The 14,301-nt window shown below is 40.9% G+C and overlaps 1 protein-coding gene across 1 annotated transcript in view; it reads left to right on the plus strand.

Annotated features, from left to right (window-relative positions):
• The first annotated feature begins 9,623 nt into the window (after window positions 1–9,623).
• ca4a (carbonic anhydrase IV a) overlaps window positions 9,624–14,301 on the plus strand; it is a 13,717-nt gene continuing 9,039 nt past the window's right edge. Inside the window, exon 1 of the mRNA XM_037687599.1 lies at window positions 9,624–9,750. Within this exon, the coding sequence (XP_037543527.1) occupies window positions 9,684–9,750 (67 nt within the window). The 5' untranslated portion in view covers window positions 9,624–9,683. The remainder of the gene's footprint in view (window positions 9,751–14,301) is intronic.

Genomic DNA, 14,301 nt, shown 5'->3' on the forward strand with positions numbered 1-14,301 from the left:
GTGGAATAGTCAGCGAGGTCACAAAGGAGCCCAGAGTAACTTCTAACAGCTGAAGGTCTCTGTCACATTAATGTTGATGTTCACGAGTCCACCACCAGGAGAACATTGAACAACAATGGTTCACGGCAGGTTGAAGGAGAAGCCACTGCTCTCCAAAAAGAACATGGCTGCTCGTCTGCAGTTTGATAAAGATCACGTGGACAAACCAGAATACTGTTGAAGAATGTTTTTTAAATGGATTAGACCAAAATAGAACGTTTTGGTTTAAATGAAACGCGTTACGTTTGGAGAAACTGCATTCCTGCAGAAGAACCTTCTCCCATCTGTGAAACATGGTGGTGGTAGTATCATGGTTTGGGCCTGTTTTGATGCATCTGGACCAGGACTTCTTGTCATCATTGATGAAACAATGAATTCTGAATTATATCAGAGTTCTAAAGGAAAATGTCAGAACATCTGTCCATGAATGTCCAGAGAAGGTGGGTCATGAAGCAACACAATGACCCTCAGCACACAAGATGTTCTACCAAAGAACGGTTCAAGAGGAATAAAGTTCATGTTGTGGAACGACCAAGTCAAATCCTGATCTTAATCCAATCCAGATGTTGTGGAAAGACCTGAAGCAGCAGTTAATGTGAGGAAACCACCAACATCCAGTGTTGAAGCTGTTCTGTACGGAGGCATGGATTAAATATCGAATCTTTCTTCAATAAATAAATGAACAAGTATAATATTTTTGTCTCATTTGTTTAACTGGGTTCCTTTGATCTACTTTTAGGACTTGTGTGAAAATCTGATGTTTTGGGTCAAATTGATGCAGAACAATTCTAAAGTGTTCACAAACTTTATATAAAACGTTCTGTGCACATGTACAACGTGTGTGTATGTGTGTATATATATATATATACACACACACACACATTTTTTTTTTTTTTTTTTTTATATAAATATATTTTTTCCTGGCAAAAACCCATGCATGCACTGAGGAAAAAATACAAACTCAATCCAGAAAGGCCCTTGGACCAGGATTTGAACCGGGGACCTGCTCTCTGAAATGCAGCAGCTCTCAGTTGTGCCATCGTTCTGCCCACACAAACAAACAAATAAAACAAACAAACAAAAAAAATACAACATACTGCTGATGCTGGTCATAAAATTAGAACGTCTTGAAAAAGTTGATTGATTTCAGTAATTCCATTCAAAAAGTGAAACTTGTATATTATATTCATTCATTACACACAGACTGATATATTTCAAATGTTTATTTCTTTTAATGTTGATGATTATAACTGACAACTAATGAAAACCACAAATTCAATATCTCTGAAAATTAGAATATAATAAAAAAATTAAAAAAATTTTTTTTGAAATGTTGACCAAATGAAAAGTATGAACATGAAAAGTATGAGCATGTTCAGCATCAATACTTAGTTGTTGCTCCCTTTGTCTGGATTACTGCATTAATGCTGTGTGTCATGGAGTGGATCAGTCTGTGGCTCTGCTCAGATGTTCTGAGAGCCCAGGTTGCTCTGATCGTGGCCTTCAGCTCTTCTCAATTGTTGGGTCTGGTGTATCACCTTCCTCTTCACAACACACCATAGATTTTCTATGGGGTTAAGGTCAGACGAGTTTGCTGGTCAGTTCAGAACATGGTCCTTAAACCAGGTACTGGTAGCTTTGGCTCTGTGTGCAGGTGCCAAGTCCTGTTGGAAAATGAAATATGAATCTCCATAAAGTTGGTCAGCAGCAGGAAGCAGGAAGTGCTCTCCAACTTCCTGGTAGACGACTGTGTTGACCTTGGACCTCAGAAAACACAGAAGCCTTCAGTCTGGTCCAGAAAGTTGAAGAGCTTTTCAGAACAAGTACCGGTCAATCTTTCATGGAGCTCCCCAACACCATGGATACTGTAGGGAGAGAAGCACGTCTGTTGGAAAGCACGAGTCCTTCATGTCATGATGTGCGAAGAAAAATAACCAGCGGGTTCATCAGGCTGAGACTAAGAATAGCAGCAAAACAAATTCAATGAAAGAGAAACTGTTCTGTCCAGTGCTGGGCATCTTGGAAGTGGATGTCTGACACCCTGCCCCCCCCACACACACACACACAAAAAAAAACAATGCCAAACAGTATCTTGTACCACAACAACCAAGCCCCCACCAAACACCTTATTTAATTTGGCTGATTCTGCATAAGTTAGATTCAGAAAAAGTTGTTGCAGCGCTTGCATTTGCTATGTGACAAACTCATTTCTGATCACTTTGATTTGATTTTTATTTTGTCAGCCTCCACATCACCCAGTCAGCCCCAGCACTCCACCATTAGCTTACCAGCTCCATCTCTCCATCACTGACAGGTCTGACCAGTTCCACCCCAGTTCCACCAATTTGGTCATATTTTAGCTTACCGCTCTGTCAATCTGAAAACATGAAGATGGACATGAACTTGATCTCAGTAGTGTTACCTGCGGTAGCTTAATACGTTTTTTTGTTACTCTTCTACAGTTTATTGATGCTGATATATTCTTAGTAATAATTTTTATTTCTTGTTATCCTGATGCATGCTCAATAATCCAGGTAGAAAAATCTAAAAAAGTTAAATCTGGTCCTCTGGACATTCAAAAAACAAAACAAAAAAATGTAGAAACGTTTCGTCTCTCATCCAAAGGACTTCCTCAGTCTGAGGTGCTGTTTTCAGCTCAGTCTCTTAAATAGCACCTTCTCAGAGTGGATCAACCAGTTTGCTGCTGACAACCACCATAATTTAACTACACGGATTACACAGTAGAGTAGATCATTTATCCATCATCTTTAACTCGCTTCTTCCATTTTGGGTCACGGGGGTCGCCAGTGCCCATGTCCAGCAATCACTGTGCGAGGGGCGGGGTACACTCTGGACAGGTCGCAAGCCCATCACAAGGCCTGTAGATAATTTATGTATTTTTTAAATAATTTTAATTTATATTTTTATATTTCATTTGGACAGACTTTCTACCATCCCTTGGTAGTTTCTTGCCACTGAATAACATTTTCCTTAGACAGAACACGCTTATAAATCACAAGTGTTTAAAAGTAAATTGTAAATACAGAGCCTTGTGAAAGTATCCGGCCCCCTTGAACTTTTCAACCTTTTGCCACATTTCAGGCTTCAAACATAAAGATATAAATTTTAATTTTTTTGTGAAGAATCAACAACAAGTGGGACACAATCGTGAAGTGGAATGAAATTTATTGGATGTGTCAAACTTTTTTAACAAATAAAAAACTGAAAAGTGGGGCGTGCAATATTATTGGGCCCCTTGCGTTAATACTTTGTAGCTCCGCCTCTTGCTGCAGTTCCAGCTGCAGTTCCAGCTGCAAGTCTCTTGGGGTTTGTCTCCATCAGTTTTGAACATGGAGACACTGAAGTTCTGCCCATTCTTCCTGCAGAACAGCTGGAGCTCAGTAGGTTGGATGGAGAGCGTTTGTGAACAGCAGTCTTCAGCTCTTTCCACAGATTCTCGATTGGATTCAGGTCTGGACTTTGACTTGGCCGTTCCAACACCTGGATACGTTTATTTGTGAACCATTCCTTTGTAGATGTGTCTTTATGTTTTGGATCACTGGCTTGTTGGAAGATAAATCTCCGTCCCAGTCTCAGGTCTCTTGCAGACTCAAACTGGTTTTCTTCCAGAATGGTCCTGTATTTGGCCCCATCCATCTTCCCATCAATTCTGACCATCTTCCCTGTCCCTGCTGATGAAAAGCAGGCCCAAACCATGATGCTGCCACCACCATGTTTGACAGTGGGGATGGTGTGTTCAGGGTGATGAGCTGTGTTGCTTTTACACCAAACATATCGTTTTGCATTGTGGCCAAACAGTTGGATTTTGGTTTCATGTGACCAGAGCACCTTCTTCCACATGTTTGGTGTCTCCCAGGTGACAAACTTTAAACAACACTTTTTATGGATATCTTTGAGAAATGTCTTTCTTCTTGCCACTCTTCCATAAAGGCCAGATTTGTGCAGTGCACGACTGATTGTTGTCCTATGGACAGACTCTCCCACCTCAGCTGTAGATCTCTGCAGTTCATCCAGAGTGATCATGGGCCTCTTGGCTGCATCTCTGATCAGTCTTCTCCTTGTTCCAGATGAAAGTTTAGAGGGACGGCCGGGTCTTGGTAGATTTGCAGTGGTCTGATACTCCTTCCATTTCAATATGATTGCTTGCACAGTGCTCCTTGGGATGTTTAAAGCTTGGGAAATCTTTTTGTATCCAAATCCGGCTTTAAACTTCTCCACAACAGTATCTCGGACCTGCCTGGTGTGTTCCTTGGTCTTCATGATGCTCTCTGCGCTTTGAACAGAACCCTGAGACTCTCACAGAGCAGGTGCATTTATACGGAGACTTGATTACACACAGGTGGATTCTATTTATCATCATCAGTCATTGGACAACATTGGATCATTCATAGATCCTCACTGAACTTCTGGACTGAGTTTGCTGCTCTGAAAGTAAAGGGGCCCAATAATATTGCACGCCCCACTTTTCAGTTTTTTAGTTGTTAAAAAAGTTTGACACATCCAATAAATTTCATTCCACTTCACGATTGTGTCCCACTTGTTGTTGGTTCTTCACAAAAAATTAAAATTTTATATCTTTATGTTTGAAGCCTGAAATGTGGCAAAAGGTTGAAAAGTTCAAGGGGGCCGAATACTTTCACAAGGCTCTGTAAAGGTTTTAGAATAATAAATCCTCCCGGATGGGCAGAGAAACATTCAACTACAGCACAGAAGTCCAGTTGTTGGTTTTTTTTACATTTATTTCGGACTGCTCATGACCTGGATGACTGAGAATCTTCACCAGCATCTTGTGTAATCTGTTACTGCTCAGAATATGTGTTGGGGATCACTCTTGGCTACTACCATATACTTTGTATTTGTACATCTAGAAAATTGACAGAGTTGGACTAATTTTTTGTTTTTAGGGTCAGTTGGCTGTGGAGACCATCTGGAATTAGACTGACCAAAAGTTAATGAATAATAATGAACATCTACAAATTACTTTCTGAAAGCTTAGAAAATGTTCACTGGTTCATGAGATATTTTGCTAACAGACAAACACACAGACATGGACAAGCACAGTGCCCGCCTTTTGGCGTTGCTCAACAATGAATCTGATTCTCTTGCAGAGCTGCTGTTTGCCCATCAAGTGGCGTTTTCAAACCAGCAGCTTCTGGAGCCAGACCTGCAGTAAATCACGACATCTTTACAGCAGTTCAGTGAACTTCCCGATTTATTTTCAGTTTTTCTCTGGAAAAGAGTAAACGATTCTCCTTAATTAGTCATTTCCTTTGAATAAGAAGAAAAAAGAAGTGAGATTTGCATCATTTTGTTCAAAGTGGTGAACGGTTTTATGAAACGCAGCACAAGCAAAGACGTGTTTAGCAGGAGGACGTTCTGCTAACGTTTCTAACTGTACTAACTCAGCATTATAAATAATTCAAGCGTGGGGTAATGTAGGTCTCCACAAGGTGACTGAAAATAAAAGCGACAGCTTCAAATTATTTTGGTTGAAAAGTTCAGCAAAAGTCTTGAGATGTTTGTTACGCTTAGCACGACCCGGGAACTGACAGGGCCAACTGGGTTGAAACATAAGCCTGTTTACTTCAAGTAACGTCCCAGTTAATGTTGTTTTCTATCACTTTAAATGTTTATTTGTCCTTTTTCTTTGATTATAAACCAGAATGTGTCAAAGAGTTTTATTTAAATCTGCTTCAGACAAGATAAAGTCAGTCAAACAACTCCGCACAGTGAAATTATGTAGATTTTTACTCATTTGCATCCATTAAACAGCTACTGGCCGCTTAAATTAATATATGAAATATTGATAATTCGTGATGCTTTTTTAAATGTCCAGTTTTACTGCCTGAGTAGGCATCAACTAATGGTCTGAGGGCCACTTTGGGTCCTCCATGCACGAGTCCTCTGCCAGGTGAGGTGGGATGTTAATATACATTCATTTCAATTCAATTCTGTTTATTTATTTAGTGCCAAGTTACAACAGATGTTATCTCAGGACACCGAATAAAAAACATTCACATACATAAAAGTTAAATTAGTAATATTATTTATCTAAGGTATTGTAGCCAGCAGATTGCACTGTCATCATTTCATCACAGTCTCCCATCCTGAGCAAGCACAAAGGCGACAGTGGAAAGGAAAAACTCCCTTTAAACAAGAAGAAACCTCCAGCAGAACCAGGCTCAGGACGAGCAGCCATCTGCTTCCACCAACTGGGTTTGAGAGGACAGGAAGGAGGAACGGACACAGAATGACAGGTCCAGGTGTTCTCCAGTATATAGCAGCGTAGGATAAGGTAAATGGTAAATGAACCGTACTTATATACTGTAGCTCCTTTATATCTTATCAAGACACTCAAAGCTCTTTACAACAATCTGTGCCTCATTGACCCATTCATACAGCTCTATACTAGATCTACAAAGATAATTGAACAAATCATTCTAAAGAGACTAATCAGAGCTTTATCACATTCACACACTGATGGGACACATCGGAGGCAACGAGGGGTTCAGTGTCTTGCTCATGGACACTTCAGCATGTGACTGCTGGTGGATTTGAAAATATTAAGCTACGAGATAGATCAGGAAACTAAGCCAGTCCTAACTAAGATTTATCAAAAAGGAAAGACTTGAGCCTAATCTTAAAAAACAAGGTGTCAGTCTCACGGACAGAAACTGGCAGTAGGTTCAACAAAGTTCTGCTGTTGGAAACTCTAGGTGTGGGGTCAACAATGTTCATGCTCGATAATCCAGGTAAAAAAATAAAAGAATGATGAAACTTTCAACCAAAAGAAACCATCCAGAGGACCTGACTTAACTTTGTTGGATCTAGGCGTAGAAGATCCAGTTTCACTTCTGTCCTGAGGTCACTAGATGACACCAAACTACCACACCTGAGAACAAGCTCCTTCAGAGACTCCCAGCGTATAAAAGACATCTGATGACTTCTCTTCAGCGCTGGAGCATTACCTTCCCAATGGTTCGTGCTTCTAGCCATTTAATATCCTAGATTATATCTAAGATTACTTACTTGTGTCTTTCGCTGTTTCCATTGAACCTCCTGAGACTTACCTGTTCATATTTGTGAAAGCCCTGGAGACCTCTTCATGGTCTCCCCAGCTGTGTTCCTCGCCTTCCAACCACTCGCCCACCAGAGACTATTCCACTCTCGACGACTTTGTTTGCACAGGATCGTTGGAACCAGTCATTGTCCAACAACCATTCACTGACCAGTAAAAACCAGAAGACCATCTAAACCAGAACTCCAGAGCTGACCCTTGTTCTTGCTCCCCAGGGTGCCTGACATTACCTGAGATAATATTCGCTGTAAATAAAATCACTGAACTTGCCTTCTTGTTGTTGAGTTGCTCATATTCGGTCCTTTCCCTCTGGGTAGTCCATTCTTGTGACACTAGGAACCACGAGTAAACCCGCAGTTTGTGAGCGAAGTGCTCTATTAGGAAAATATGGAACAATATCTGTTAATATCTGTTAAAATTAGCCCTGTAAAAAGAAAAAAAAAGATTTTCAAAACAATCTTTTTATTCGTTGTTTCCAAAAGGTGTTGCTAGAAATGTCTTTATCCACATGGAAACACCAGATATGACTGATACATAGTAACTAAGTCAGGCGTGCATGGTGCTGTGAAAACAATGTGTGGATCATGCTCTTAAAGTTTTCATGTCTACAGTGATAAATGTTGGTCCGGTAAGAGGCGGGGCTCTGACGTCATCGTTTTTAAATGGTTGTTGTTTTAGCTGTCTGCAAACAGCTGAAGTTTTCCAGGTTGTCTTGTGTTTGAGGCTCTTCCGACGTGATGAACAGAGCTTTTCCTGCGGAACACGATGACACTGTGCAGCCCTGTCTTTGACGTTTGTCATTTGCACAAGATCTTGCAAAGTTTAAAGTGTTACAAAAGTTCTCACTGAGAACTGCTTCAGCCACAAAGCCACAACAAAACCGCCCCATGAAGCATTATGTTGCAGTTCTCTTGTGAAATTAGCGCTTTAGTTCTTCCTTCCACTTTAAATTGTTTGTGTGGCAGCAGTTGTAACAGAAATGCCCGGCACAGGGGCCACATGGTCACGTTGCTCAAGTCGTGTTGTGAGAGCAGCTTCCACCGCCTCCTGCAGCTACATCTATGTTGCGCGTCCTGCCAAGCTCGCGTTGTAACTTCAGAGCCGAGAAAAATAAGCTTGAACGTCTTAATTTGTTTTAATTAAGAGGAGAAGAGTCAAAGTTTTTAGCAAGGTGGAAATGAAACAAAGTCTGCTTGTACTGTTCTCTGGGGATCATTTTCACCTAACCCGGCCCCACTCCATGAAGCTGCCTAAACATCTCTGTGCACCATTGTAAACAACCTTTCACTAATCAAAACACACAAAAGAGTTTCACTCTAATGTCCTCTGCAGTCTTTAGTTTCTCAGACACGTGTCAGAGCACGTCACAGTGATCCGTTTTATCCATTTTATCTTTGTGTTTTTTTCTGTAACGTTGAAGAAAAATAAACATTTTCAAGATAGTTTTTTTTTTTCTTGTTGTTCTCATGGGCAGGAACACGCGTTCTTCATCATCAGTAGAAAATGTATTCAAACAAAGATAAGAAATTAATATAGGTTTTTTTTTTTTAAATCAGAGAAATTATTGTGAACTTTGTTCTGACTGATAAAAACGACATATTAGGAAATGTTTATTCAGAACATTTTGACACATGTGGCTGTAACGAGAAGCTAGAAGGTCGTGTTTACTCAAAAACACTCATTTTGTTTTTGTGTTTTTGTTCCGTTACAACAAATACACAACATGTTGTCATCATTGCATCTTCCCATACGATGACAAAACTAGTTCTCTGCATTTAACCTGAGACGCACCCAGGTGGAGCAGTGGGCAGCTATAGGGGCTCACGGAGCAATTAGGGGTTAGATGTCTTGCTCAAGGACACCATGACATGTGGGCATGGCAGGGAGTTGAACCTGCAACTTTTTGGTCCCAAGTCGGCTGCACTACCTCCTTTTGGCCCCTGAGCTCATCTTATGAGCTAAGTGTCCTATTGCAAACCTATTAATAAGTTAATTTATTAAATATAGGACATGTTACTAACAGACTAATTATGTGTATTATTATTATTATTATTATTATTATCGTAGAATTTTAAAAGGTTGGTTCCTGCATATTATCGTAAAACAATTCTTGCCCTTGATTGATGAAAGTAGTTGACTGATGAGATTTTTAATAATTTACAGTGAGTACATTATTTTAAATGCATTAAGTTTTTATTTTGACTTTTTGAATTTGAGTTTTAAATTAAATTCAGTTTATTTATAAAGCGCCAAATCACAACAAAGTTGTCTCAGGCACTGAACAGGAACATTCACAAACATAAAAACCAGAACTGGAGAAAAAGGTCAGAATGGAGAACGTTTCTGTTGAGGCTCACCTGCAGCCACCTGTGGAGCTCTGCAGGAGCTCTCTGATCAGCCCCCCCTCACAGAGGAAGGAGGGGCCACGCTTTCTCCCCTGCACGCTGATCAGTATAAGACCCCCCCTCCCTACAAGAATGCCATCACTAGGGAAGAACTCGAGCCTTGTGCCGCCTTCTCTGGTTCAGGTCCGGGCCGCTCCATCATGCAGCAGCTGCTGGTTCTGTGCGTCCTGCTCGCGTCACTGTGGACCGGCTGCACAGGTTCTGGAGGTGAGTCATCACCAGAACTTCATCATAATATAAAATGTTCACACTGAGTGGGACATGTCAGGAAATCTGGTCCATGTTTACTCCGACGGATTGTTTCATCTCCTAGTTTGTCTTGAATGATGAAGAAACACCGTGTGCAAATATTTTACATGACTAGTTGCTCAAGTCCGGCTCTAATTTGTGATTTATGTGATGAATAAAACGTAACAAATACAAATAAATTGGCTAAATGAAAATCTGCCTGCTAAGCTTCTAAATCAAGTTGTTTTTATTTATTCATAAACAAGTTGTTTACCTTATTCTGACGCAGAGTTTGTGATTTGACCAAAACAGACAAGTGACGCGAAATTAAACTAAACAGACAGCTGCCCGCGCGCGCACGCAGTCCACAGCACCGTGATGCGCCCTGCAGGCACGACGCGCAGCACCTGCTCCGTCCTTCACGCACGACGTGTCCGCGCGTGTCCAACATTTGCACCTGCCAGTGTCCAGCCCTGCAGGTGGACCTGCGCGGTGGGGGGACAGCAGGGACACCGTCCATCTGCTGAGGAGGAGACACGCACGCGCTGGGATTCTCTCAGACGAAACGCCCCGCAGTGTCCAGGCGCGCGCACCTGCTGCGATCCGCGCAACAAAACAAAAACAACAACAACAAAAAAAGCGTTTTGCCGCATGGAGCCGCGTGCGTGATGTTTCTCAGAGGCTGCTGGTCCAAATCCGTGTCCTCTGTGCTCATGGAGCAGACTCTTTCAGAACCTCGAAGTGTCCGGCTGATGGAAAAAAACACGCACGAGGACCATAAATGGCTGTGGGTCTACAGATCACGTGGTCTGCTTGTGTTTACGTCATTAACGCGTTGAATGACCGTTACCTGCAATGACAGTCCGCTGTTCCTCTGACGTCAGCACCAGGTGGTGATCAGGTGCGCCAAACTGAAGTTAATGCAAAAAGCTCTTGATATTTGGAGCTTTGTGTACGTGTCGGTGCGTGCGTGTGCGTGTGCGGGAGGGTGTTCACATTTAAAAGGCCCTCAGATCTTCTGGAGCTTGTCCGTCCTCGCGCGCGAAGGTCAAAGACGGGCGCCCATTGGTCAAGACTTGTGCGGACAGAGATCTGATTGGTTGACGGTGAAGGCTGTAAAGGCGTTTTTTTTTTGTTTTTCTTTCCGGTTACGGAAGAAGTTTCAGGGTTACTTGAGAAATTGCTCATTCAAAAATAGCAACACTTCTGCTGAACCAACGTCACGCTGTGGTTATGAATAATTCTCTGAAAGCGCGCAGGACGATTTCTCAGACAAATGGAAGTTTAGAAATAAACATTTTGTTACCTGCCGCCAAAAGCAGAAAGTACAAATGTTGTTGCCGGCGCATCAGCAAAATATATCATGAACCAGCAGATGTTCGCTGCCAGATCTTTGTCGGCAAAGTGTCTGAAATGAACATAATCTTTAATATCTTTAATTACACTCAGCATCCAGTCAGGACCAGACAGACTGTCTCAGTGTTGTGATGTAGTTTGTTCTTCCTCAGTACACAACCTGCTTACACGCACATCCTCCACTGAGAGTCCCCCTAAAAAGATGCTGAGCATCTTCTGAACGCTAAACGCACCACGACTGCTGCCAACAGTTTGACTCAGGTTTGGTTTGTTTTTAGGAGCAGAGGTGCAAGCAACGCCTCGAAAACATTGAAAAGGAGAGCATCAACTTCCTTAAAATAGAGGGACTTTAAACTGAGCATGAGACGTCCCCTGGATTTTTTCAATGGCATGTGTGTTTTTCACAAATAATTGATTTGTTATAGCTGCAGATCTTCGTGGCGACTAAAGCTGGGTGTAAACATAAAAACCAATTGTGGAATATTAATAAACTCCCTGCCAAACGTGAGAGCGGACGGAGCCCCACTGATCCAAGCGATTGTCCCTCTGTTTGTTCTGATAGAGCACCAAGAACAGCTTGTTGAGAATAGAATGACGATTCCTGTGTATCACAAGGCCATAAATAACAGCTCATTTCAACCAGTAGAACAATACGGCGTTTGCAGTAATTTACAAAAATATAAACTAATAACACAAACAACGTGTCTGTAAATGTGTATAAAACCTTTGTCAGACTATGAGCTCAATGAAAACATCCTCTTGTGCTCAGACAGAGAGCAGATTGTTGATGTCGTTCAGAGGTTAACGCTGACTGACACCCAGGGTGTGAACTCTGCTGCTGACACCAAACCCCCCCAACACAACCACACTTCAGATTTTTATTTACAACGGAACGAACAGATGTTTCAAGTGGAGCTGGAGGAACATTTTGAGACCTATAAGGTTAATTAGTAACAGGTCAGAGAGAGGACTATATAAGCATTTTAGAGACTGAATCTTTCAGAAGTCAAGAGGGGCAGAGACTCACCAGACTGTGGAAAAAGTCTCCATGAATGCTGGTTAAAGCTCTATCATGCAAAGAAGGATTCATAGTGACGTCATATGTGAACACTACACAAAACACTTCTATTTTAGACGGGCAAATGCTCATTTAAAATATTCTGAAGTGTAAAACTGTTTTGTGGTCACATGACTCAAAATTAGAATATTTTTTTTATTTTTTTTTTATTTTGGAAACCTCAGACGTCGTGTACAAGATCTTGCAAAGTTAAAGTGTTAAGGGGAGGGACCATCCACCTGATATGAGCATACAGTAGTCCCTTGTTTATAACGAGGGATCTGTACCCTGAAGCCCCGCGATAAGTGAAACACTGTGAAGTAGGACTAGTAGTACAAGTTGTAAGTACTAGTTTATTTTAGTATACCTATAGACATATAGACATCGCTGAAGGCCTGGAGCTCGAATGTTTACAGAGAAGTTGCTAAACTTCATCATAATTAATGATCAACCACTATCAGTTGTAGAAAACGAAGGATTTCTCAGTTTGATACTTGCAGTCAAGATGAAGTTTACCCTGCAGGAGATATTTATCAGTACAACAGTAGATAATCATAAAAAAATAAAAAAAAACATATGAATTGGAAAATACAAGACAATTATATTAAAAAAACAAAACAAAAAAAAAGACAGCTACATTATAAAGCTATGTAAAATACTAAAAACAGACACATGTCTGTTGGTTTATGTCACAAACTTAGCAGATGTTTGAAGCCATTCAACATTTTTTGTATTAAATTCATTTATTCATTCTTTTAAAAGAAGAAAATAAAACAAATTAATCAAAAAGAAAACATTGAATGGAAAGAGTGCAGAAAGAAGAATTTTTTTTTTTATATCTGCCCCTTATTAAAAAAAAATAAATAAATAACTTTAAACAATCACTTAAATTAATCACTTTAATATCCACTTTAAAGCTAGGAATAAAAACAAACATGTTTTGTGTTAGCAGAATTTAATTCTAACTTTAAAACTTATCCAACATTAATAAAACTTACCTTAAGTTGCCTTTTTGGACATGCATGCATATATTTGTACAACTTGTACTTGAGAGCAGATTATTACAGCCTCATATAAAATCAATGATGATCATGATATCGGAACTGGATCAGAATCGGTCGATATACAGAGTTAGGTATCGGGATCAAATTGGAAGTAAAAAAATGTGGATCGGTGCATCTCTAATATAAATGGTAAATGGACTGTACTTATTTAGCGCCTTTCTATCTTATGCAGACACTCAAAGCACTTTACACTACAATCCCATTCATACAGCTCTATACTAGATCTCTTCAAAACTAATGGATCAAATCATTCTAAAGAGAGTAACCAGAGCTTTATCACATTCATACACTGATGGGACACACATCGGAGGCAATGAGGGGTTCAGTGTCTTGCCAGTGTCTGGCATGTGACTGCTGGTGGATTCAAACCCCCAACTCTTGGATTGGAGGACGACTGCTCTAACCACTCAGCCACAGCCGCCCATAGATAAGATGTCATCGAGGGCCACATTTGTCCCCCAGACCTTGAGTTTGACACGTGCTCTAAACGCTCTAAAAGAGCACACAATGTCATGATTTCAGCTCCCTGTCTCCGTTGTCCGTTGCTCTCAGCCACCTGCAAGCACTCTTGGCCACGCCCATTTCTCCGTTCTGCACGGAAAACAGCTGATCAGCTGCAGCAGGAAGTTTATCCTGCAATGTGGACTGCGCAAATGTGCAGGAGGTGCTTAATAATTTAAAAAAATTAATTTTAAATAAAAATTCCGTGTCACTCGTGCAGCTCATCCATCATTCAGCCAATTGTGCGTCAAGTTCAATCTTATTTTGAAAAACCATGATAGAGCGAGTCCGCAATAAACGAACCGCGAAGTAGCAAGGGACTACTGTACAGTTGCCTCTCTGATGGTATTGGGGTGCATTAGTGCCTATGTTATGGGTTGTTTACACACCTGGAAAGGCATTTTCAGTGTATACAGGTTTTACAACAAAATATTAACCCATCCAGACAGCATCCTTTTTAAAGAAGTCCTTGCATCTTTGAACAAGACCAGCCTCAAACAGCATGCATCACAACAGCATGACATCACAACAGCATGACATCACAACAGCATG

This window comes from Nematolebias whitei, chromosome 14 (genome assembly GCF_014905685.2).
Source record: "Nematolebias whitei isolate Nwh7 chromosome 14, NemWhi1, whole genome shotgun sequence".
Taxonomy (NCBI): Eukaryota; Metazoa; Chordata; class Actinopteri; order Cyprinodontiformes; family Rivulidae; genus Nematolebias; species Nematolebias whitei.